The sequence below is a fragment of the Tamandua tetradactyla genome, chromosome 12 (genome assembly GCF_023851605.1).
Source record: "Tamandua tetradactyla isolate mTamTet1 chromosome 12, mTamTet1.pri, whole genome shotgun sequence".
Taxonomy (NCBI): domain Eukaryota; kingdom Metazoa; phylum Chordata; class Mammalia; order Pilosa; family Myrmecophagidae; genus Tamandua; species Tamandua tetradactyla.
Window position 1 is genome coordinate 39154593 of NC_135338.1, and position 27731 is coordinate 39182323.

The window sequence follows — 27731 nt, forward strand, 5'->3', positions numbered from 1 at the left end:
TTCCCACCAAAAGATCCTGCTTTTGATTACGCTTTACATTCCAGTGACCCTGGCCATTACTTATTTAAACTTGTTTTTACCTATATAAAGATTTGGCACCAATTCTAGGCTTGCATCAGAGGCTCTCTCCTTTCCCTTTGTTTAATGAGCTCTGTTTCCTGCACCCTCTTGTGTGAAAACTAAACTTAATTTTATTCTTATAAATCCCCCCTTTCTTTTTGAACTCTTTTGGTTTTCACGGTTTAATCTTTTTTTTCAAACTTGATAAGGGACTCTTCACACTCTTTCCTCATAAGGATCTTCCTCTTTAAGGGTTACAGATTACTTTGCCTGTACTGATTGATATTTACTTAGTTAAGACAACCTCAATGAGTCTCTGAACTAACCCTTGGGCACATGGGATAATGCAGCACCCAGATGATTAAAGAAGTTAGCATGGACAATACTACCCATTTCCATTTCCCAAACCAATCCTGTGAGGGAATTATCAATGCCTGAATTTTTTACCAATTTTTCAGATAAGGCCATTAGGCCTGGTAAAGCTTTGGTGATAGTTCCATCTGGGGCTGTATTATTGGGGATGAATGTACAACAACAACCCCTGACCATAACACAAATGCCCCCCTTTTCAGGTAGCATCACGTCTAGGGCCATCCTGTTCTCCCATGTCATTCAGCTAGTAGCATCCAGCTGTTCTGCTATTCCCTTAACTGCATCCTCAGTGTAATTGATAAATCTTTGCTGATCCACATTTTTGCTGATGATGACCCACCAGAATAAGAATGACTCAAATCCTGCAGCTGCTTGACTCCTAGCCTTAAACTCATCTGGGATTCCCCATGGCTCCCTGTCTAAATAAATTTGATTGTCAAAGGAACCGAGTAAGTTTTTTTCTTTCTTTTTCCTTGAGTTAGAACTTCCTCCTCCTTTTCAAATGCCAGGGTGAGTGGGATGGCCAATTGGATCAGAGCACAGGTCCCCTTCTACTTCTTAGGTAATAACTGGTCAGAGGATGCCCTCTCCACAGTACTACCAAAGGTCTGCTCAGGGTATCATTAAACTGGAGAAATTTCCAGTCCTCTCCTCAGTCACATCCCGCACTTGGGCATATGAGTTCATGGTCCCAAGGTCCTCGAGCCCTTCTCCCCATCTAGAGAGACAGGCAGAGTGGTTTCCTGGACCAAGGTGGGAAGCCAGTATGGCCTTGACTTTTCCGCCTCTGACTGGAGGGAAAAGGGAGGCCCACGTACTACAATTTTCATCGTGAGTAGCTTTCTGAAAGAGAAGTAGCATGCATTAGAACTCCTTTTCATGTTTCTCCATACCTGTTGGAAAGGGCACAAGAAAAGCAGTGGGTCGGCCTGTTGTGCAAGTATAACGGTTGCTTTTGTTTAGACTCTAGCCTGTATATTTATCATTCTACCCAGGCATTATTATCTCCATACCCTGTCTCCATTTCTGTGGTTTGCTTCAAATTTTTTTGCCTTGACCACCCTGACAACTTTGAAATCATTCTGTATTGGGGAACTCACCTTCAGCTGGGCCTCCTTTGGTGCTATTGAAGAGTTAATTAGAGAGGGCATTATTGGTGTTGGGGAGAGAACTTATATCCTGAACCTTCCTAGAGGATCTTTTCCAGTGAGGTCTGCACCCATCCCATATATTCTATCAATTACTACTGCATCTATGCTGCCACCCCCTATTGAATGTTTGTCTGCTTTCTTGAGGTTTGCTACACTGAAGATTTTTGCAATTTGGTAGGGAGTTTCCTTTATCCTTTAATGGCCTCTAGGTCTGTGAAATTAATCCCATGTTCACAGTCCACTCTGGAAACTGGGTAGCCCATCGTATATCACCCCAGGAGGGGCAAGGAGAGGCTCAACTGTAACACCCCCATGCTGGTTCTGGACACAAGTATTGTTTTCCCCATTCAATTGCCGTTGATTTGTTAATTCTCTACAACCTATTACTGCAAGCATCAAACTGTACAGTTTGGGACTCTAAACCTTCGGTTACATTCACCACCAATCTGACAGGGTTCATGTGTCCTGAGTTTGGAACATGATAGCCAGTATAATTATCTTCATTTTATATGAGCTTTAAATCCTTCATCTATCTTCCTTGGTAAGACTCTCTGAGCAGGGTCACTATTAACTGTTAGATTAAAATACAGAATCCAAACCCCAAATCTAAAACTCCTTCTACCCCCCCCCAACTTTAAAAATTAACATAATTTTTAAAGGGTCCAAAGTTGGAGCTATTTCCCAGGAATCGGACTGCGTTGTTGGGTACTTATTGTCTGGCTCATGTACTGGTCCTTATATCAGGTGTAGTGAGTCCAGCTTTTCTCTGCCATCTAGACAGCCATCTCAGCATTATCGCTGTTGGCTGTTTTCATATAAGTAAGCAAAAATATTTCCAATTGAATATTCTGAAAGTATCTGCAATCAACATATCACAGACTTAAATTGATCATCTTCTCCCACAGTATAAGCTGGTTCCGCCGCCTGCCTTTCTTGTCCCTGTCTAGAGTCACTACTTTCCAAGAACAAGCCCAAAATCTCAGAGTCATTTTTAGATCTTCTTTTAATCACCATCACACTTCCAGGTATCAAGTCCTGCAAAAAAGAACTCGATAGGGTTCTTCCCAGGCTGACTGTAGTTTGGACCCTTTCCACGATTTGATAAAGACCCAACTGCCAGGTTGGTATTGATAGACAGCAAATTCAAAACATGGGGTCTGGGCCAGCAAGCCAAGGTGCCTTGGCCTGTGCACAGAGTTGTGTGGCCACTGTGAGACAGATTTACCCTTCCCCATTTTCTCGTTCATAATCAGCGGATCCAAGCATCTGGTCTCAGATCCTTTTGGCTGTTGGAAATGGGCCCCCAATGGTGGAGTCTGAGATCTCTCCATCAGCAGAGCCTGTCTCCCCTTCGTCCTCCCCAGGGGTCCTTCTCTGAAGCCTCAGATCCTGGACAAGCCCTCAAAATTGTTAGAAAGAGCTGTACCTGAAAGAGAACAAACACTCATCTGATTGTAGAGAGCAAAAAAATATATTCTCTATCTTGAAAGAACCGGCGCTCAACCAAAAAAATGATGGCTGGCGAGGGAATGGCTCACATTTAATAATCAGAATGTGGAGGTTTTTGCAGGGGCAAGAGGATGGGGGAGGTACCAAAGTGGAAGAACTTAGATATTTTTTTAAGTTTATTTTTTTTTGACTGTGGACTTCATTTGATAAACAGCGGGATAAATTTGTACCAGAAGAATATCACACTGTATTTATTCCAGCGGTATTTTCTAAGGTTCATTGAAGAGGAGGTGGTAAGTGGAGGCAAGAGACTGGTAAGGAAATCTCAGCATTCACCCAGACAAGCAGCCAGGGCAGTAGAAATGAAAAATAGTGTGACATTTTAGGGAGGGCTTTGCAGGACCTGATGCCTGGAAGTGTGATGGTGAGTAAAAGAAGATCTAAAAATAACACTGAAATTTTGGGCATGTTCTTGGAAAGTAGTGACTCTATAGACAGGGACAAGAAAGGCAGGCGGTGGAACCAGCTTATACTGTGGGAGAAGATGATCAATTTAAGTCTGGGATATGTTGATTGCAGATACTTTCAGAATATTCAATTGGAAATATTTTTGCTTACTTATATGAAAATATTTCCCCCTGCTTATTCACCTTCTCCTCTTTCAAACTGTTTTTGGGCTCTTCATCTGGTTCACAGGATTGGCATTTTGATAAGCAATGTAATCATTGTGGAGCTTCTCTCAGCATTCAGATATCCAGGCCCATTCCTGGCTATTTTTTAAATGTCACCTAGTGACTACTGTGCATGAGGTGATAAAGATAGAGACTACTGGCACTTTTATTTGCATCATCTCTGACAGCTGTCTTAGTTATGGTTATCTTCAACCTCTGGTAACAGAAATTTTAGCCTAAAAGTATGAAAGGGGATGTGTCTTCTTAATTTTCAAGAACCTTGAAATCTAGAAGGTAAAAAAATTGCTTATTTGGGTTCAGCAGCCTGACCATGTCAGTGAGCTTCTCAATTCTTTTCTTGGCCTTTCCCTAACATTTGCCCCATCATGGTCTCAAGAAGGCTGTGGCAGCTACAAATATCCCACCCAAATCCAAGGAGAAGGGAGGGTAACTGTACCAGCCAAGACTTCCTCTTTTATCAGGAATAGAGCTAGCTTTTCCAGAGCCTCTAACAGGTGTTCTTGTCCATATCTTTGGCTGTATTTATGTCACATAACTGTCCCAAGTTGCAAAGAAGGGTCATCTAAATCTGTCAGATTGCCAGCCCTGGGAAGGAGGAAGAGGGAATGTTGACCATATCTGTAATGGTTGCCTTCCCTGCTTCATTGTCATCATTTGGAAAGCAGGGACCATTTTCTGTCAGATCCTATGCCCAGATTATGTCATGCCTTCTTCCCCAACTGGCAGGAAAGAATTGAGGAAACACTCCTGCCCTAGAGCCCTAAGGTCTTCTGCCTTTTGTTCCCTCTAAGCAACTCATAGCAGTGTGGGAGTCTCTGGATGTATATTAGACTTTCTCAGCCCTTTCCTAAGTGGAAAAAAAAGGACTACATGCTGGGAGGAAATCTATGCTGCTGTAAAAATAGAATTGGGCCAGAGTGCATTTTTCAGTAATGAATGCATGAAAAGAAGCTTCTTAAATTATGAATGTAGCTTCTCTTGTTTATTGCCCAGTAATCCTGTTTTATTGATTTCTGTTTATTTCCAATCACCTAGAACAAGAGACTGTGTTTTTCAGAGATCTTGATCCCTAAAAGATTGTCATTAAAGCTACTCTGCTGTATTTAGTTGTTTGTTTTTTGCTCAGAGTGATTGAATCAATAAAAATACAAACAAAACATGTTTCCTTTGCTCTCAAGAAGGCTAGGGAGAAAAAAATTCAGAAAAGCTAAATGAAGAGGCTCAAATTAAAAAAAAAAAAAAGTCCCAGAAAATGACATATTGATTTCCTTCAAAGAGCCAGAGTATAAATTAAGAATATTCTTCTGGCACCAGTTTTAAGGATGCATCTGACTCGGAGGAGGAGGGGCTTATTGACTTTGATTTCCTAGAGGCCCTTTTTAGCAGGGCGGACCTCAAAGGTCTCAGAGGGAAGCTTGCCTCAAAGTCAATGCTAGAAAAGGTTCTTGGATCCGTAAAAACAGTGCTCAGTGCTGATTTCCCCATCTCTCACAATTCTTTTTTAGAATGGTTGCATTGAAACCTTTCTTAGAATAATTGGGAAGCAATGGGAAGAAGCAGAGGCTGACCTTATCATGGGATAATCTCTGGAATGTTACTAAATGTGGTCTGGACCAGTGTGAAGTGGACTGGGACATTCCAAGAGTCATACCCGTACAGGAAGCGGTGGTGCTCTTTCCCCCCAAAGTTCCGCCTGTCAGTCATGGGGTAAGGACTGAAGCACAAGTCCCGTTTTCATAAATGCAAGCCTTTTGTTAGAATCTAAGTTTCTGAAAACCCTAGCAGAACTCTTTGGTCGGTTCAAAAGCATTTTGCAGAACTCTTCCCAGGGCAGCGACCTAATGTGTGGGTCTCAGTGAAAAAATAAACCTTCAGAGCTCCTTGTTCAAAAGCAGAGGTAAAAAATGGTATGAAGGTACTAAAATATATAGTTTTCCCTGTCTTCCAAGACCTCTCTCTCTCTCTTAACTTGTTACGGTGTTTTTATTTGCCATTTAATGCTAACCTTAATAAAGAGAAGTTAATTATTTAACTTTTGATAAAAAACGATGAATTTTACCATATATCTTTACATTTTATAATATCAGTTTACAATGCAGGTATAAGCACATTTAGCACAAATGCAGAATCACCAAAATAGTACAATTTGTATTTCATAGCTCATTTATGCATATGTATTGTTATTCTTATCAGAAGAGCAGAAATGCTGCACAAAACAGTTTCAACTGTTTTCATTTCACTCCCTGATGAACGCACACTCGGCTTACTGATGAATAAGGTAGGACTGAAAAGAAAGGGATCACTGAGCTGCCCTATCTTGGCCTTTTTTCCCATGTCATTGTTCTCAGTGTAGATGTTTGGCTAATGCAGGGAAGTGAGAAAGAATGTGATAGGATCCCACAGTTGTTTGTTTCTTAGAACCCTACTACATTCTCTCTAAATTCAAAGCAAATTCTGACTCAAATGAAAAATATGGCCTATTAGAGATGTCAGTGGCTTTGCTTAGTTATCATGGATGTAACATGCTTACCTATTATATGGAGATCATGCTATGGAACCCCAAGAGAGGAAAATGTGTGGGAGTTCAGCTTTGGGTCGAAAATTTAACCCTAGTCACTCATGTATAGAAGACAGTACCAACCTCACAGGGAAAATGTTGGGGAGATGGATTCCAATGGTGGTGTTTGATTCCTATTATTCCTAGACATCGAGAACACTGATGTCCACCGAGTCCTTGCTGCTAAGGAATGGGTGCATGCAGTATGCAGATGTGGCAGCAAGGAATGGTGGACATACACTCATTGCATGCATTGCCACTGCTCATGCACGTGGCTCCATATCCCATTGAACTTCACCTACAGAAAAAAATTTCAAAGGTGAAATAATTAAGAATTCCAAGATGGTGACAGCAGAGCATTAAAACAAGGGGAGTCTCCTTCTGACATGGGCCCCTGTGTGACAACACAGGCTACAATCCCTTGACTATACCTATTATATTTCTCATACCCATTTTGTTTGTTTAAATTGCTTAAAGATGGGATTATCCAATTCAGGTTAGTTGCTGTCTGGAAATGAGGAAGTCACCTCTAGAGGGTAAGTGAGTCCATCTGGGTTCCTGGATTTTTCATTCAAAAGTACCAGAACATACTCTGTTAACTCAAGATTTTATAATAAGAATCAAACAGCTTCATTTAAATCCATCCCCCTATCTTTCTCCTTGTGAGGTTGGTACTGACTTCTAGGCATAGGTGACTAGGGATGAAATCTCAGTCCAAAGCTGAACTCCGTTGCTTGTTCCAATTGACCCGCATTTTCTCCTAGTAACCTTGACTCAAGCGTTGTGACTGTGGATCACCTATAACTCTCTCAGTATTTTATTAAGCTTGGTTTCAAATGCAGAAAGCATTTGCTTTAACTGCTGCTATTGCTATGGCTTCTATTTTTGTCTTTTCTAACATTATATTACAAGACTGAGTGGTAGATATTCTTTTCAGTGTAGTCAGCAAAAGTCATTCTTAACTTTTTATCAATTGTATTTTGCATTCAGTTCATTACATTTGATTGTTCTGGGTAAGTTTCTGTGCTACATATTAAGTTCTGGGTATATTAATGTGATCTATCCTGTGTTTACACTGCAGCTGTTTGAATCTGCATCTCTTAGTCTTTTGCTTAGTGGGTCTGAATCTCAGTCATGCCACATTCTCTAAAGTAAACTGTTCGCAAGTTTTTCTACATTGGCAGACTTGACAGATGCTGATATGCATTGCATAATCCTTTCAGTACAAGTGACCTATGATAGATAAACAAGCATTAGGTTATGTTTAATTACCAACAAGTTAGCTGTTCTCCACCCCTTATTTTCCTGCTCATCTGGAGTACTTCAATCCATTCTGATACCAAAGGTTGACAATCACTGCCATTTGCTCTGCACTGAACAGCTCTCTAGGTCTTTTTTCCTAGAATTGCTGACCAAAACCACACTTTTCTCTCAGCCAGGACTGGCTTTACCCTTCCCCTTACATCTCATCATTGTTCCCTGATGCTTGGGTCTCATTAATCCTTCTAAGCTATGCTCTCAGCCTTTCCACAGAAGGACTGATTCTCCTGTTGGGTGATAAGGTTGGGCTACCCAATAAAGTAGCAAGAGAAAGACCGTCCCATGGGAAACTATGATTCTGGTTCCCTACGTCATCTTCAAAGATCCATTCATTTTCACTAAACTGTAGAGCAAGAACCATATTGAGTAATACATAATACCAAGATCTATAGTTCAAAAGCGTATGAGTTCTCTCCATGATAGAGAGTCTTGTCCAGTATTTTCACTTCCGTTGACTGTTGCCTACATCACTTCTGGTGGGTCACATTAATATTTGACCTTGGTGATTCATTCTTTAACATTCCTGATTTTGACAAGTACATTGGGAAAATAAAGCTCACTTTGAAATGGAGTTCCACTGAGAAAAAAAAAAAAGAGAAGAGAAAGGAAAGAAGGAAGGAAAGGAGGGAGGGTGGGAGGAAGGGAAAGAGAATGGTAGGGAGGAAGGGAGAGGGGGGCAGAGACAGAGAGAGAAAACACTAAAGAATGAGTGACAAGAAGGAAAGTAATAGATTAGATATTTGAAGCTTCAGCTAATTTTTTTGGCAATTCCTAAATGCTTAAAAATGGTTTGTAGTGAAAACTGAGAGTGTACCGTGCAAACACAGCCAAGCCTTTCTAATTAGTAATCCTAGAGAAACTGTACTAAGAAGAAAAACAGCCCTCAAACTTAGACCTTAATATGTGGATAATCAATAGGCACCTGATCTAGATGCCTAGAGATGGTATGTGGTTGGATGGGTATTTTTGTATTGTGTGTATTTTTTCCTTACTCTACCTCCTAAATAATATGTAATTTCTCCAGGCCAAGAAATAAATTGAAAGGATTTAGAGGGATTTGCTTATCAGTGGAACACCACGTAGCATTACATTCCTCCTGCTTTTGGGAAGGTACATTGAAGTTTGGTTAATCTTCCATGGTTCAATACTCCTCTTCCCTCTGTCAGGCTGCCTTGAACAACAGATAGATTAATCCCCCTTCCACCCACCATCCTCTTCCTCCTCCCTCTCCTCTCCCTTGATCCACCCTACCTTTTTTGAGCAAATAGAAGAAAAAATCTTAAAACCAGAAAGAAAAAAAAAATACTGCACCACATTTATATAATCCTAGAAGACCTCAAGGATAGAAAGAAAGGACCCCAATCCTTGGCTAAAAACCAAAATCAAATTGGCTAAGTTTAGCTTGGTTTTTCTACTGTTAATTAAATCTTGAGTTTGCCGAAGGATTTCCCTAAAGTTTCATTCATTACAAAAGTTATTATAAATCATGTTGTTCTTGATCCTGTTCTAGTATATAGTGTGAAAAGAAGAATGTGGAGTCTACTGGGGGATGGGTGTGGTTTGAAGGGAAGTGGGTAATACTATTTTCCTGGATTTCTGGTCAGTCTGTTGACTTTCGTGACAATGGATAAATAATTAATTTGTGGATACCACTTGCACACTCCACATTAATTTTTTGGTGTGGTAGCTAATCAGTGTTTCCTGGTGTGGCCTAGCTCAAATCCCAGTAGTCTTCAAACTCTAAGGAAAGAGGCTGTATCTGTCCAGCCCTCCCAGCACAGTGATCGGAATACCATAGGCAGTTAATGTACATTTGTTAATGTGTATTTGTTGAGAGGATGAGTGATTGAATGAATATATCCATATATGAATAAGACATTATATATCCAGAGCAATTTCTGTTCTTATTCAGATTTCTTAAAGAGTTCTGTTCTAATTAGCCAAATTTGCTCATGCTGAATCTTTTGCCCAGAGCAAGTCTCCCTAAAGCCTTCTCATTCCATGGAAAGATGAACCAAGTAAGATATTTTTGCAGCCAAACCTTACTTGGTAAGTGATTATCTCCAAGAGTTGGTAGAAAGAAGAAAGGAAAATAATTTCTTTAAAAAAAAAATCCCTAATGACATGAACCCTGCATGATAGTTTTAAAAAATTTACAGGGTAGTGTTTCAATAAAATACTCAGGCACAAAGATAGGACACAAAGGTCATCTTAGGTAGTACCTCTTAGTAAGACAGAATGATGTCTCTTCATTTCCATCTTCCGGGACCATTATGATACGTCCCTAACTTTCTCACTTGTGTATGACAAGTAAAAATATCTATGTTTTATTTTGTCATCACACTACCAGTCTCTTCTTCTAGACATGATTATAACAGAGGTGTTTAATAAGAATAACAATGAGGGTACAGATAGCACACTCATACAATCTTACCATGGTTAAGGTTGTTTCTGGATTGGGCTTCAGTTGGATGAAATGATGGAGATGGGTGCACAGGGGGTGAGATAATGGCTTCTAATAAGCTTCTAGGGTTTTCTAGCTCTGCTTTAGTCGACAAATCATCCAGAGGTGTGTGTGTGTGTGTGTGTGTACACGCATGTGCTAAATGTGTTAGCATTGACCAAAGATGAGAATATACAATGGCAACAATTTAGAAAAGAAAATATTAATAGATAAATTTAAGATGAGGTGATCAAATCTAACAAACCTCATTAAAGGTTATAGGCTTACCTAGAGTCAGTGGTTTCTTATTTTATTGAAATTATCTCAGACATTCTTTATTTAAATGAAGGCTAATCCCTGACAATGAAGCTGTTTGGATCTCTACATCATATGAGCTATGTAAACTTCCAACTGCATCTCTTAATGGACATATAGAGGGGAAAGAGCTAAAGCACTGAGCATTTGAAGGAATTTACTTCCTTTTAGCATGAAGTAGCTGCAGAGATGTATGGCTGTTTTCTGTGGGACTTTAGAATATTTATGGACCTTTCTCTTTTTCCTTTTCACTAGAAGAAAGGAGATCATGATTCTTGAGTGTGTTATTTATAATTTCATAAAGCTGTTCTGTGGCAGGACTTATTTTATCTTGTGCTTAATCATGGTCAAATAACTTTGCTTCCAAGGAGGTAGGTGGAGGAAAATGATTATCCCAAAAGTGATTAGCCAGTTCTCAGTGTAAGAAAAGGCTAAAGGTTAGGAATGTGAAGTCATAAATAGGCATTTGGGGCAGTTAGGAGGGGGCATGGGGATGCGGTCTTAAGCAGTCGCGGTCACAGTCGGGGACACTTCTCTCAGTGCTCGGTGATGGATGGTAATGAAGACCAACGTAGACAATCGCTGGGCTGAGATGGGGGAGAGCTACTTCGGGGTAAATAATTACAAGCAGATGATTATAGAGGCAATAACTCACTGGGGGAAATGAGAAGGCCGGTTTGTGAAACTGAGAAAATTTGAAGGTAAATATACCTATAAATCCACCTGGGTGGACAGAGTTTGAGCTTTCATCTGTCCCGATTTTATTCTAAGGTGATTTCAATAAACAGTGTAGGGAAAAAAAAAAAGAATATAAATGCAATAAAAATCTCTCAGGAAAGGAATAAAGAGGACTCCTGCCAGAGAGATATTTTACTGAAAGTTATTATAATGCCTATCTTTAGTTTTACAGGTGCTAGCAGAGAGCCAAGTAATTTCAACATGTGGATTAAAAATATGAAATATATATTTTTAAATAGGGTAATTTGAATTATTATTTTTACTATAGGGCTTAGCTAATGTATAGGGGCAGAAGAAAATTCTCCCCCTCTTCAGAAGACAGGTAAAGTGTTTTATCTGCACTGGGGAGAATGGAATAGTCATACCGTTGCCTTACATTCTCAAACCATATGTGTTAGCTTCCAAAGGATTGTGATGGATGACACCAACGATAAGTGGGGAAGGGAAAAGAGAGAGAAGTCCAATAGGGCAGGATATTAAATTCATGTTCATTATCCAAGTTTTCAAAAAAAGTGTAACTCACCTAACTCTCATATTGCATTCCAGGATGTCTCTTCACTCCAGTCATCCTGCACTACTTGTATAGGCTTACAAATAAATGGTGCTTTGTCATACCTCTGAGCCTTTGTGAGTACTGTTTACTCCACCTCCAATGCCCTCCTTCTCTCACCCACTGTCCTCGTTTTCTCCTGCCGTATCCTGCCTGTCATTCAGGTCTCATTCTGTACTTTTCCTCTACATGGAAGCTATCTCTGTTCCCCTGCGATTTGCTCCCTTAGCACTGTGTGCTTATTCTTGTCACAGCATTCAGCTTACTCTGTTGAATTTGCCTATTTACATCTAAGACTGTGAATTCTCAGAGCAGAGGAACTTTACCTCGTCTACTGTTGTAATATCCCTTGTAACTTGTATAGTGCTTGACAAATAATTGTCCAATAAATATTTATTGAAATAATGAATGACTGATGAATAGTCAGAGACAGTGGCCCAACCTCTATCAAAACTAACTTATTTGTGGGTGGTCATAGTTTTTTGTTTTGTTTCTGTTTTGCTACTCAGTTGGTATCTTGATTCCTATGCATTGGCATTTACCATGGGGACTTGTTGAAGGCAGGGGTGGAGAGAGCTGAGCAGGGAGCCATTACTTGGTTTTTCTCTGTTAAGTGGAGGAAATGTAGGAGATAAGGGCACACAAAATAGAGTGAGCAAAGCAACCATCACCATGTGGTCTGAGATACACTGAGATGCAGTGACTTCAAACAACCCGAGTCCTTCTGTCTGGATATACAATTTCAAAGTGGAAAAATAAAAGATTGAAATCAAAGGAAAAATAGTATAAAAAGCAAACTGCCAATGTAACAAAGGTTTGAAAGCAGCCAACAGCAAGTAGCCCAGTGTCTGAGGTAGCCACCTGGCCATGCCTCTATCCCACTGACCCATGCCAGTCCAGGTTATTGGGCTACGGGTGCCTCTTAAGACAGTCTTTTTTCACCTTAAGGATGCTGAGAGCCACAGAAGGTTATGGAAGAAGAGGAGCCTAAAGTGAGGGCAGCACCAGGGTAGCCCAAAGCAGGGCTGCATTGAGAATATCAAAATATCTCTTTGAGGGTGGCTCTTGAGAGCTGATGGGATTAGAGAAAGAAGTAGCACCTTTCTTTGGGCAAAGGGCAAGGCCTCTCACTTGAATCTTAAATTACCAGGTGGGGGTGAGAATGGTAATTATTAACTACAGAGCTGTAGGCAGGACTTCCAGGCCCCCTTGGTCCTTCCCTGGTGCTCAGGGCCAGGTAGGTGTAAGGTGGTGGAGAGAAAGGGCCTGCGGGAGACAGGGCCAGCTCAGCATCCCAGCCAGTTGGATTTGATACTTCCAATCTTCATGCTCTTTAGACCTCTGCTCTCCAGTTTCAGGTGATGTGCATCCTTGAATAAATAGCTGTGACCCCTGCTGTGTAGTAGGCCTTTAGCATCCAGGTTAGAAAGGATAGCATTCTAGGTGTCTGCAATGAGCTTGAGGAAACCAGAATCCATTATCTTCTTTACCTTGCTGTATCACCAGAGCTTGTCTCCACAAAGATGCATGTCTCCTTGTTCTTACTCCAGTTAAAAGCAGCACCCACATATTGGACATCAGGCGACAGCCCCAGGCTGGTCAGTGGCTTGGGGTATGATTGCTCCAGGGTGCTGGCTGACTAGACCCTGTACTCATTCCCTGCCAAGAATAGCCTTCTCCTTCTGTGGGGCCTCATACATAGCGTCAGCATTTTCTTAAGAGCTCTACACAGTGTGGCCGCCAGCAGGGGCCCCGTGGACTTGGTCATCACCATCTGCCAAATGAAATGGCCCTTGAAGAAGATCCCCTCACAGATCAGAGTGGAGTTGCCAAGGATGATGATCTGTTTGCAGATCGTGAGAGTGATGGGTTCCAGTGTGGAGTTGGGGCTGGTGCCAGTGCTGGTGCCAGGGGAGGCCCATCCAGCTCTCACACGCCGCTGATGTAATCGCGGGACAGGCAGACGTTCTGGGTGCAGTTGCAGATGAGTGTCATAAGAGCTCCTGGGTCTTCTGAGTGCTTCAGCTCCTGGTCATAGATTTCTTATTCTCCTGTGAACAACAGTAATGTTAGTATTTGATAAATGGGGAGCATAATATGTAAACTCTATACATTTAGCTGTTGGAATTTGACAGCTTCAGACAATCACTGTGAGAAAAAAAAATGCGGAGACAATGACATGGAAAGAGATAACGACATACCTTGATTAACATTCCCAACAAAAGTATACCAATAAAAATGTTTTATCCAGCAATGCTGCTACCTGAAGGGGCGTGGATAATGGGTAATTACAAAGAGTAGGTCACTGCAAGCATATACACCCTCAGTAACTGGAAGTATTAAAAGAGTTAATATATGTTAACTGCTTGGCACAAAGCCTGAATGTAGGACATTTTGAACAAGTGGCAAATGTTATTAGTGGGCATGATTCTAGATAGTTCAATAGTGGATGTTCTTCTTCATAAGGAATTGTGAGTAGTTATGAAAAGTGGCTATGATCATGGGAACAAACATAGCCTAGGGCTTCTGTATTTGATTTAAAGACAAAAGTTCATAGTTCCGTTCTACTCATAACAATTCTATGCTAAGTTTGTTTTTTTCTGCAAAGGCAAAACATACTCCATTAGCCGAGGAAACCAGCTAGTCAAAGAAGTGTGTCTTTTCTTCCAAGGCTCAGTGTCGGATCCTATTCTTGTTATTTCTGAGGAAGGTCACAGGCAAAAAAAATTTAAAAGCTGCTCAAAGAAGGCCCCCAGTTTCTTGAGAATAACTTTGAATCAAATTGCTGTTACTTTAGGGTATAATTCTGAGCTCCTATCCTCCAGAAGGCTGATTTCTAATTTTGGGTTTTTCTAGATAGCAAGGGAGGAAGACGTTAAAAAAAAAAAAAAAGATCCCCAAATAATAAATAATAGTGTTTTTGTTCATGTATCTGTCTGGCAATCACAGCTTGATGCTCTTGGCAGTGAGAGTCCTTCTGAAACTATTCAGTGTCCTGTAGTGGGCATGGCCACTGTTGCATGCTTCAGATGACATTTTGGGCAATGACGGAATTGAGATGTTAGTGATTGCTTTGGGACTTTTACTGGCCTGTGACTGTAAAGAATAGTGATAAGGCTTGAGGGACAGACAGCAGTTCTTTGGAAACAGATCATCTTCCAATGATTTTGCAAGCTCTCATGGCATCTTCATGTGTGTCTGGCTCCTTTTATCATTCCTCATGGCAGATGCAACCAGGATAGATGTTTGTACCTTAAAATGGAGGCGGTGCATTCTTAGCAAAGAAGAATGGTTCCAATGCGGAATGAATCATTAAAGATAGAGTATATAGGCAAATACCAAATGTATTTAAATAGTTGTGGCTACCAGGCTTAAAATAGCTGTTCTTTATTGATTGAATAAATGAGTACTACTTTTTTGTTTTGTTTACTTGTTTATTATGTATTTATTTATAGCATCTATTATTGATCATTTACCATATGCTAAGAACAGAGCTTCCCTTTTAATATCACATTGAACCACATAACCAACTGATGATGAAGATATCCTGTCCAAAATTATTTCCGAAAAAAAATCGAGGCTCAGAGAGATTAAGTGACTTGCTGTCTGGGTATCTGCCGGCAAATAGAAGGAACTGCTGTACTATACCTAGAATCAGGCCCAAACTTACCATCCTACCCCTTACTGCCTCCCAATTCACCTTGTGTGAGTGTAGGCACCATGGGTGGAAGCTACTGGTAAAATGTGTCTCTGTTACCTGGAAGGACTATTCATAAAGACCAGCAAGAAACAAATCTCTGGGGAATTGGGACACAGGGACAGTCAAATCAGGAGAAAGGGAGTAAGAAACATGGAAGAGCTTATATGTGGGGTCTGAAGTGGGGGTTAGGTTCTCCACTTTGGGGACAGAAGTGGGGGTAGGGATTGGGAAAGAGGGTGGAGCTGGTGGCACTCAAATCAAAGCATTAAGGAGGGAGGAGGAAGCTACAAGAAAAACAGCAAGTACCCTTTCAACCTCAAAGCTTCTAGTGCTTTTCCTGGAAAAAAAAATTGTAATTTCTTTTGGCCCATAAAAATTGAAAGTTCTAGTTTTACGTATAAGAAGTTAAAGATTCCACAAATATGTTAATGCCTTTTTTTTTTCTGTTTGAGTTATACGTGCTTCTCATATATGTGTTCATACTTATTTATTTATTTATTTTGAACTTTAATGCATGGCCTTCAGTTCTTGGGATGAGATTTTAAATTAACTCAGTTAGTTGTCACTCAATACTAGGAACCAAAACTAGTGAAGCCCTACCCAGGCCACTTCTGCAAGGTACTTATATTCAAGTCACCATTAAGTCATTTCCAATTCAACAGTGTTTCTCAGCCTCTTTTTCATTACCACTCCCCTAAGGAGTTTCATGAAGATGTTTCTTTCCACTAATCACCTACCCTGGGCTCCCATGAACTTTTAATATCACGCATATACTGTATATTTGTATATGTGCCATGGCCTTTTGAGGGCCCACTAACCATTGTCACATCTAGGATTCCCCCACCCTAGAGCCAATTTTGTTGCCATCGGGGTAGTATCATCCCCTCAGAGAATGCTTGACTTTGGAACTATCAAAGCAACGATTGTGGTCCTTCCAAAGTAGTGTGTTCCTCTTCTGATTGCCTTCTTCATTTTTGTATAGTTAACACTCATTCCCTTCTCTCTGGTCATCACCCCCTTAACTTCTCCTTTCCTAGGTAACTGGAAGTGTACCTGTATAGGGCCCCACCACAGTAGGAAATACCGAGACAGTGTCCTCACCATTTCTCTAAGATAAATAAAAGTGGCCCAGAATACAGCCTCCAGCTTCCATTTCTGGAAATGAAATGCACATTTCAGTAGTGTGTAGTGGAAAAAAAAGTTTCATCAGGAGTTATTATTGTCTAGTAACTTCAGGGGTTGGAGCTTCACCCTGTCACTTGTAGAATAAAGATCAATAGTGTGGTTAAAACACCTCTCTGCCACTGTTAGTTAAGTAAAATCAATTACCTAATATGGTTTTTCTACTGTTTTTTGCTGTGTCCAGTAATGCTTTACATGGTAAGTCTATTAAAAAAAAAGTTGTTTTCTGCAAATAATAAGCAGATGGTTGTCATATAAGAGGGGATATCAAGAAGTCTACTGTGGGGCCACAGATAGAAGCTTTGGACTAAGATGTATCTGTTCACATCTCCACTGTGTTCCTTAATAGCTATGCATCCTTCAGCAACTCATTTACCCTCTCTGAACTTCGGTTTTCTTTCAAATTTTAATAATAATTTCTATCCCAAAGGATTGTCATGAGATTGTGTCAGTTAATTAGTAGTAATTGCCACTAATAAGCATATATACCTGTCAAGCACAGCACCTGGATTGTAGGAATCACGTAAAAGGCAAAGATATATTTTCATTATTGCCCTTTCCTCTTGCATATGGATGCAGTCTTCAGTGCATCGAAAATAATAAAACCAAGTCAGTTAATATTATTAACATCAAAAGGAAAGAAACAAGCATTTATTAAATAAAGACTTTATATTGAGCACTCGTACACAAAGTAGGCCAAAAGTTTCATTTTTGTATCAGATCTTTAAATTCATTCATTCGTCAGTTGGGCATTGCAATATGTTCTAGATACAGAAATCAGTCTTCTCACCTCCCATGCAGCACGGCCCCTTCTCACTGCAAATACCCAGAGTCACCTCTGTTTCTTGCAGCAAATCCCTTGGCATTGGGGAATTTTTGAAAGACTCAATAGAATCAAAGAACCAGCTTAATTTGAACTACTATTACTGCCTTCAAAAAATTCTCAGCTCTCTCCAGGAAAAGCCTTACCTGTGTCCAGAGGCTGCCGTGCTATTTCTCTGCTGCTCCACATTACTAATTCAGCTAATTGCAGCAATTACATGAAGGAATCGTTGCTAGCAAGAGAAGCCATTATGCTGTTCCTGAACAGACGGCATCGCACAGCTTTCATTAATTACGCCAGCCTATAGACTCACTACCACCAAATCACACACTTGAGACTGCACACCATATGCACTGAAACACTGTCAGAGCTGCAGAGCATTTCTGTGCCGGCTCACTCTTGCACTGTCCACCATTTGCAACATCCCTTTCCCTGCCCTTCTGTTTCTAAAAATTGAAATCATATCAGGAAGAAATCAGGCATCACGATGTGACTTATAGGGGTGTGATGGGCTGGAATCTCCTGGAAATAGCTGGGCCACCTAGCCTCACATACGACCCATGTAGGTTGTCTGGACCCAGAGCCATTCACAACTACACAGGAGTTTAAAGTGCTTCTCCCTACAGCTTCCCTCTTTAGAGAAGAGAAACAGAACAAATCATGGGAAGTAGGGCATAGGAATAAGCCTTTGTCGATTCCATTCATTGGTTTCCTTATCTCTTCTCTCTCTCTGCCCTCAACCCCATTATTATTATTTTTTGTCATACACAGCCAACATCCGATGACCTTGTTTCATCTGCTGAATGTTCCAGCGATGATGAAGACTTTGTTGAATGTGAACCGAGTACAGGTAGGTCAGGTCAGTCTTTTTTTTGCTCGCTTTCTTTTTTCATTTGCAAAAAACAATACATACATATATGCGAATATATACGTGTTTTATAGATATTATAGTGTGTTTGTGTGTGTGTATTTCCTATATCTATATATGTATAAACATACATATATAAATATAAATATATAATTGAAAGCATCAAATCCCATGGAATGAGCAAAAATACCCCAGGGAACTTGAAAGTAAGTCCGGTGATGGCTGCTAAAGAAAGCTCCTTGGTATAGGACCTAACTTTAGCCAATCAATGCCAAGATTAATCACCAGAAGGGCAAATGTGTAGCAGCTAGTGGCAGCTATGAAACTGAAAGGGTGGGGGCATGGAGAAGTCTATATAGGAATGACATCACAAAACATGAACCCAAAATGGAAAATAAAGTTTGATAAATATCATTCAAACCCTGAGCAGCAAAAAAGTAAATGAAATAAACCAAAAAAAATAGAAACATTTTTTTCCATGGGATTTCAACAGCAGATAACATGGTATTATATTTATACTAATTTTGTTCATTGTGTGTCTAGAGAATCTGTGAAGCATTATAGCATAGTAAATCAAAATTAGTACTGAATCATGCCATGTCAACGGCTGTGATGCTTCAAAATGTATCTGCTGTGCTGAAGTTAAAAGGACTTTGGCAATTAGAAGCTTCTGTGTTCCCCATTGGACCCAGATACATTTTGATGTTTTATGGTCTTTCTTTACAGTGAGCAATATATGATATAATGTCCAGCAGGCAACTGCAGTCCCTTATTATTTCCTATCAACTTTTCCAAGTCATCTGTTTTGAGACTTGCTATAAGTTAAACATTTATATATATGTATATATATAATAGAGAACAGATATCATTGAATTTCTGTGTACATTTAACAGAATTAAAAATGGAAGTTGGGTTAGGATTTTATTTCTGCAAAGCCTAAAAGGAATAAATAGAATTTTCCAGTTGATTCTTTGGTTGTTTTAATTCTTTTTTTTTTCATTTCTTTAAGGAAAGGTGAGCCATTGATTTATTTTTCTTTTGCTAATTCCATAGAAATTTGAGCTTCCTGATAAAAATATCGCAGAAGGAAAAACCTCCCTTTCTTACCCCAGAATGATTTTACAGGATTTCAAATTTCACTGAAGCTTGGTTCTTGCAAATGGCGTTGGATTCAGGAAGTTCTGTGGGTTCCTGTCCTTAGGCACACAGGGACGCACCAACAGGGCTTTTCCATCCAGAGTGTGATCTGTTCCTTTAGGTCTTCAGCTGGAAGAGGAAGGAAAAGGAAATGTGGCCTGGTTAATCAGATTTTTTTCACATTATTGGATAATAATCTCCATGTGCTATCATGAAGTTTTAACTCTAGAGGGCAGATAAAGATAATCTATACCAGAATTTGGGCACCAAGTTCTCATTCATTAGTTCATTGATCCATTCATTCATTCATTCAATAAATATTTCCTGTACACTTAGGACGCAATATGCCCCGAGATTTGAGTCTTTCCTATTCTAATAGTTTTTACAAATAAGTTTTGAAAGATAGACTAAAGAACTTTGCTATCTAAATTACCTTGCTAACATAATGCATTTCAACAAATATTTTTTTTGGGGGGGGTCAACTATAAAGTTACACACTGTGCTAACTATTAAGAATTCAGATACAAATATGACAGATACCCAACCAAGATATACATTAACCGATTTTATGTCCAATAGTTAAGATATCTGGACTTTACTTTGGATTATCTGTTTGTCTTTTCCCTGGTTTTCTTGCTTTCTCAGCAGTGATCCCTGTCTATGCACCAATGCTTATCAAGTCCTTAGATTTTCAGTTTTATTATAGAAGTGAGGCTTCCAGTGGGGACAATACCTGCCATTGACACCCCCACCATGCCACCCCTTGTCCATGCACACATACGCATTTCCTTAGTAAAGCGGAGGACTTGTCCCTATCTCATATGCACAAAATCGACAGCTCCCCAGGTTGTGCATGTATATTTGCCATTTGGTATTGAACTTGAACAGGCCTACACTTTCATGGCCCCAAAATTTAATGACCCCAAACTAAAGCCATTTGCTTTATAGCGGTAGCACAGTTGTTTCATCTGATTGAAAAGCAGAGGACACAAATTCAGTGCCAGCATTTCATGAATGATTTAATTACATGGGGTGAATAGGTGACATAAAAGCCAATTTTTGTCTGTTTTGTTCTGCAAAGTACTGCAGGAGGGGATTTAATTTTAAAAAGCAAGTGTCTCAAGTCCCCACCCTGAAAGAACTAATTGAGCACTAAGAGAATGATATTGATCCCCTGTGCCTGGGATTATTCAATTTATCATATTTAATGAATGAGCATTTCTTCTGTCTAAATTTATTCACCCCATAAAGTGTTCCTTGTAAGTGATTTGGATGCAGATGGAATTATGTCAGAAGCATATATGATATAGGAAGGAGAAAGATATTCCTCTTGGTGCAGAGAAAAGAGGTTTTGCCCTGGGAACCAGATTAATGCTGATGAAGGTTATTTAAATAGGGACTAAAAATCAGAAACATTTAAATCGGTTGACTGGGACCAGGTTTTGTACTAATAGGACGTTTTCCTTTGACCATGCAGCAATGGAAAATGGAGACATTTACATAATTTTGACAGATTGTTTATCTTGAGATGCTATGTGAATATTGAGACTAAAATTCTGGTTTTGACATCCCAATTCACAGCCTCAGTTTCCAAAGTCATATTTTCCCAATCTAACGCTTGGTAGAAAAACACTAAACTGGGCTAATTACCCAGACCTTGTTCTATTATCTTTAATAACTACCTTGCTTTTGTGGGGCAAATAAAATAAAAAAACAAGATCTCCAACCTAGAAAACCTCTCCACAAAGATAGAAGAGAAAGAAAAATAATTTTATTATTGAGTAAGCATTGCAACAGAATGTGATGCATCACAGGCAATTTAATAAAGAGATTGTAAAGAACAGAAGAAAACTTATCCTTTTATATAGCCAAGCAGATGCAATCCATTCCATATGTGTTCTCAAGATAAACAATGCTAGTCCTCAAGTAAGAAGACTTGGATTGTCACACATAGTTTATCTTAAATTCACCTAGTAATCGAGATGGCCTTTGTGTTTGATAATTGCCTTTATCCAAACGAATAAGAAAACTTCTCATTTCTCTATAACAGATAGATGGTTGCTACTTGGAGCCAGAGGCCTAAGCTAAATTCCCATGGTAATAGGAAGATAAGGATGCTGAATTTCTTGATATTTATATTTCAGAAAGATGTTCCCAGGTCCTTGAGAAAGAAATTCCTGAGTTATAAAGCTGGTAAAAGGCTAATTTCACTTTTAAAAAGGTTTACGTGCATTTCAAGGGAGCAGGAAAAGGATTTACAATGACAAATTTTCTAAATAATGTTCTAAGAAAGGGGAAGTAAAATGGAGTCTCTACCTTTTTTCCATCAGGGAAAATTCAAGTATTTTTTTTTTCTTTTTCAATTTATTTATTTTTTCCTTATACCTTCTTCTGACTCTGTTAGCAAATTCACTATATTTTACCTGATTTAGTTGCTAGGCGTTAAACTTGCACAGGTTTAATGGTTACTTTACATCCATTTGAAGTCCTCACTTTTAATAAATTTGAGCAGTATAGTATATGATGTAATTCAATAACTTTTATTTTCATATGGGCACCAAATTTTAAATTAGATGATTTCTTTCTTCCAATTTAATATTTTTTAAATCAGAATAAATTTCAGAGCTGCAGGTTTTTTAATCAGATGTAAACAATTGCCTGTTCATCCCCCAAAATGCACCCTGACGCTTAAGGGTCACCATGGTTTAGCATCACTTAGTCATATCATGTTTGGAGACAGCCTAAACATTTTGCAGTTCAACTGATGGTATTCCTAGAAACTTTGAAATCCAATGGATCCCAAATTTACACTGTGTGTTTTCTCTGGAAGATATGTAAATGAGTAACAAAAATATTCTAAACCATGAGAGTGAGGCATAGGGTGAAAGCTCAGTTACCATTTGTTGACTAAATTATTTGGACTCAAAAATAATTCCAACTTAAATTTAAATTGAAGAATATTTTTCAAACCTTTCACTTCATCTCCCTTTAAATGGCTAAAGTAAAACCTGTCAAATTGTTTAAAATCTATGATTTGAGGGGAGTAAATTTTTCCTAAAAGAAAAAAGGATTTCTTCCACAAAAAGAATTCTGTCTTTATCCCACTCCTTGTTTTCCTTGGAACTAGATCATTTTATAGTGAATCTCAGGCAAGATTACATTTTCTGTACATTTGCTTTAAAGATCTAGACTTGAAACATTAACTATAAAATCATAGTGAAGCCATCGGCACCACATCAAAATATTAATAAGAATATTTGAATAAATATTGAATTATCTATAGGTGAGAGTCAGGATTTTAACTTTCCTAATTTATAAATGTTGATTGTGTTCTCCATCGAAGAAATCAGAGTCTACTTAATATTGCAGATTCATATTTTGCATATAAATCTTTTCCTTGCAGTAAACTCATATTTCATTGTCCTGAACCTTTTTGGAGCCAACAAGAAAAGTAAAGGGGCCAAATAACCACTAGGAAATGGGATTCCCTATTGAGATTATAGGGGCCAAGTAACAGTTAAAATCTTTAGTATGTTCACATTTGTTATCTAAATTCTGAAATTGATGAAATTCACTTTCCAATTCTCTCTCCCTCTCCCGTACTGCTACTTGCAATATCTTTATCTTTGGAAATAGAGATAACATCGAAGCAAATGTATTCTTTGATTGGCTTTTGTATGATTAGAAGATGATCTCCCCGGGTTTTATATACATACAGGCTCAAGGTTCTACAAGTCCTTGGCCACGGACGGGGTGAGGAGGACAGAAAAGTAGAAACAATAAAAGAGAAATACATTTCACCCCTTAAAAATAGGCTTGGTTATAAGTTAAAATCATATCCATTCATCCAACATATTATCCAGCGATACATTTTTCTGGTTGTCAATTAGCCAGATTTTTTGGCCATCACTTTTCTAAGTGTCCTTTGATCAGATCTCAAGGGACAGCACTTCCACCAGAGGGCAGACAGGAAAAGGAAGGAAAGATGAAATCATATCCATCCCTCAACAGGACTGTGCTAAACAGTTTTCACAATGGTTAGGTTGACGGAGAAGTTTAAACTAATGGTGGTAATCTGAGATCACAGAAATGTACTATTCCCAGAGCTGTTCTGAGCTGTATTTTCATTACTCAAAATCAGAGTTCTCACATTTGCATTTGATGTTATTGTGAATTTGGTCCCCTTTTTTTTCAGCCAGACTCCTATAATATTCAACCCAGTGTGTGTGAAATTTACATTTGGCAGCACACCAAATTTGAGCCGTATTTGTATTTTCCAGGTGGAACTGGGTTCTTGGCCTGTTTGAGATGCTTCATATTTATATTTACAATATGAACGTCTGGCAGTCCATTGTGAAAAGCATACCATACATTTGAGCTTTTGTTTGCTGGAACACTGTAGAAAGTGCAGTTGAAATGTTAAAAAGCATGCAGAGGAGTAGAGCGATTATTTACCAGATGAGGTAGATGAGGGAAAAAATAAATGTGCTCATCATTGACCTTAAACAGGAGATTTATAAATTTGTGTGTTTCTAGAAATACACTTGCCATTAGAGTTAGCAACTTGTGTGTTTTTATTGCAAAGTGGATATTTATTATTTGCTTCTGTATTTAATTTTAGAAAGATTTTCAATATGGGAACTCATGATAGAAAATGAAATCATGTTTAAAGTTCATTAGCCAAAGTGGCTACTCAGTATATAGTAGAATATTAAACACCTAAATAAAATGTAGGCATGTTTGAGTGTCACAGTGTTCAGAAATTCATCCTGAAAAGTTCAGGTCCATTTAATAACACTTTGAATGAAAGGATAATGGAAGTAATTTGAGATATTATTTAGTTTTGAAAAGAGGAGAGTAAACAGATGTAAAATTAATAAATTGAATGACTCATTATTGGCCTTTAATGATTTAATTTAGTCATTCATACATTTGAGTTGTAATACATGTCCAAAATATACATTGTCTAGGTTTGATCCTATGCAGTTTTGAATTTTCTTAACCAATCAACAAATTAATAGAGTATGTTCATGGGAGCATCATAATATCACCATTTAATGGTATAATTCTGTCTTCATTCATTAGCCTACAAAGTGAAGTTATAGCACATTTTTATAATCCAATTCCACCCTAACCCAAGCTAATTTTTAAGCCACTGGAATAAATGTGCCCTTTAAATCCTTTATGATAATATTCTTTGAAAATTATGGTAAGTTTATACACTTCCATTTTAAAGTTCAACAAGTGATTTATTTCTGTAATATGTTTTGTGCTACTACTATGTGTAGGCAGTGGAATGGTGGTAAGAAAACAAAAATTAGTGAGACCAGACCCACTAATAGTTCACAGGCTATTCGGAAAGGCAGGATATAAAAATAAGTGCAAAAAAAAAACAAACAGTAAAAAGGGAAAGGAAAGGAAGAAACCCTGTGAACTTCCAATAAATGGAATATTAAGGAAATTCTAAGGAGAGGTCTCTGATCCAGGGAATAACATGCTCCAACCAAGGATAGGGAGGAAAAATCACAGGAGATAATACCAACCAGTGACAGCTTCACTTTACCGCAAAGAACATTCTCCTAAATCTTAGTTTTGGGGCACAGAATCTCTAATTCATTATGACTGAAAAATTAGTATAGTTCAGTAACAAGCTTTCCTTTGATCTCCAGATACACGATATGGTATAAGACCAGGGTCTTTTAGGTAATAGGGTGAGGGTGGATATGAGAAGGGAAAACTTCAAACTAAACTCATAAGAACTTCCTGATTTCAATTGCCAATGCAAGTAGAAGATAGAGTGAGCTTAACCAAATCATTAAGCAGTCACACACGTGCACATATACAAAAGAGGGATTGGGTTTTTAAAGGGAAGTTTTTATGGGTTTTCTTTTATTCTTTTTGTTCTGAACTTTTTTCTCCCATTAGGCCCAAGTACATGTACTGTGTGTGTATATATATATATAAATAGACATAATATGTTTGTACTAAATACTTAGTGCCTCTCATTCTCTCTATATATATAGACACAGCATAAATGAGATTAGACTAATATCAGCAGAGATTAACAACAGCCCCTGCCATCGGTCATTTGCTTACACAGAAATTCATGCCATCACTCTTAACCAGCAGCAGCCAACATAGACATGCATGATAATGTTATAATTTGGTGAACAAAGCATGTTGACTTTTCTTTAGGTTTTGTTTTATTGATCATTGTAATTATGATTGTGATCCTATGATTCAGTTATCCTCGGAGGGGTTGAGAGAAAAAAAAATCATACAGATATATCTATACGTATATGCACTTTCCTGTGTATATATATGAATAGATATATGTCTTGTATATATTTTAAGAACATTTTCTGTCGTTTCACCTCATCTTGTGCCGCATGAATTTTTGGTGGTTCAATTTACTTTATTTTGCTTTGATTCATATTTAGTATTTTGGTCATTATGGCGATTTTTAACTCATTGCTATACTTTTATGAATAATTATAATCATCATTTTTAAATACTGAGAGACCTACAGATATACAAATCAAACAAGGCAACAAAATCTTTTCTTGCCATCCTAATCTCAAATTTCTCCCACTTCGGCATATCCCTCCAGTATTTATGCTCCAAACAAACCCCAACCAAATCCAAGAAAGTTGTGTACAAAAGAATGAAGTGCCGTGTTTTCCTCTTTCTCTTTCTATACGTAATTTCCTTCCTTTTCCCTTTTTATTTTCCTCCACATCTGCACAAGCCACTTACCCTTAGTTTTCCCTTTTTGATAGGGCCATTAATTGAAACGATGCCAAATAATCAGAAGAAAAATGAGAGACAAGCATGCAGAAACAACAGAGACACACACCCCTCCCCACAAATTTCAGATGGCATAAAAAGAATTTTATTGCAGATGTAGAATATTTGTTGTGTCTTTTCTTTCTGGACAAGCCCAGGATCATTGTGTGGCATGCAGTGATAGTTTTGTAGCTAATCAACTCACCATGGCCTCCATCACCAATGCATGGGCTGAAATGGCGCCATCTTGTGTTTCATCCGAGTGACACATCCAGGCTAACCCAGCAAGTCCAGTGTATCTGTTGTGGGGATAATTTTCCTTTGTTGCTGTAATTCCATGGGTTCTTATTTTTGTTATTATTTCCAATGGGTCACAGCAGCCCCAAGAGCTGCTCTTGCAGCCTTTCTGTATGTTTTTGTCCTTGCGTCTGCTTTCTCTGGCACAGCAGTCAAGCGTGTGTTTCCTGTTTCGCACACCTGTTTTGCATCCTGTCTTGAGTCCACTGTCATGGTGTAGTTCTGTGATTCTGTTCTCTGTTTGTAATTTGTGGTTTGAAATCCTCTCCCTTTATTTCTTATCCCCCTATTGTCTCTACGTTTAACCTTACCCCCAGGAAACTTCACAAAGGGATAAAACTAATTCTCAGCCAAACTGTAAGGCTGATACTGTGGTTTGCATCTGGAGGTCATAAGTTGTACTTTTTACCTGACTAAAGGAGGCAAAATTTACAGTGGGAAACGACTAATGATAATAGCCAAATAGCAGCCACATCAACAACAATTAGAAACCCTTGTTGATTTCTTTGGGATGATTAAACTGCATGACCCTAAAAGGAATTTCAAGTAAAACCTAACTTCCAAAGAGGTTTCCGTAGATTAACAATCCTGTAATCAGAATCCTTTCTTCAGGAACAGAACAACAGGGAATTTTTTCAGAAAATGCTGGTGAGGGAGCATCATTCATTTTCCAGAGCAGTGCCTCATCCTGAATTGGTGAGGAATTTGTGGAAATCTGGATGTGTTTTATTATAAAAGTCATGTACGTTTATGTACTTAACCTAAAATATAAATGTGTTCAACAAGGCATCTGAGGGGGGTGGAGGAAAGAAAAATGCTCTTGTAACTCACTGGTTCTGCCTAAGTCCTATTTTGAGGTAAGATTATCATTCAATCTTTCTGAGTCAAATGATATAATGAACATACACACGCATTTAAATTCATGGAAGCATTAGAGAGCCAGCACTTCAACTTGGAACTAAATTCTTTCTTTTTTTTTTCCTTTCCAAAGAACATGACATATAACAATAGCCCTTGTTCTAAGGATAGAACCTGAATTTCCTGAGACAGCAGTAGAATAAAGTGCCCAGTTAAATTTTCCAGATGCTGAATAGCATACAGGCAATTTGTTGCATATCTCAAAGGCTCTGATTTGTTTGATGCTGGTGGTAAGAAAATGAGTTTGTAACATCTTTTCACTCCTTATTGGTAAGGCTTGAGCAGGAGATCTTTTAAAAAAAGATTCTTTGTTTCAGATAATAGATTTAAAATATTTTAAATAGGTTTTAAGAGAAAAGTTCATATAGTTAAT

The 27731-nt window shown here is 38.6% G+C and overlaps 1 protein-coding gene across 1 annotated transcript in view; it reads left to right on the top strand.

The window, feature by feature from the left end:
- NRXN3 (neurexin 3) overlaps nt 1-27731 on the top strand; it is a 1607649-nt gene that overhangs the window by 1539078 nt on the left and 40840 nt on the right. Inside the window, exon 16 of the mRNA XM_077123215.1 lies at nt 18124-18211. Within this exon, the coding sequence (XP_076979330.1) occupies nt 18124-18211 (88 nt within the window). The remainder of the gene's footprint in view (nt 1-18123; nt 18212-27731) is intronic.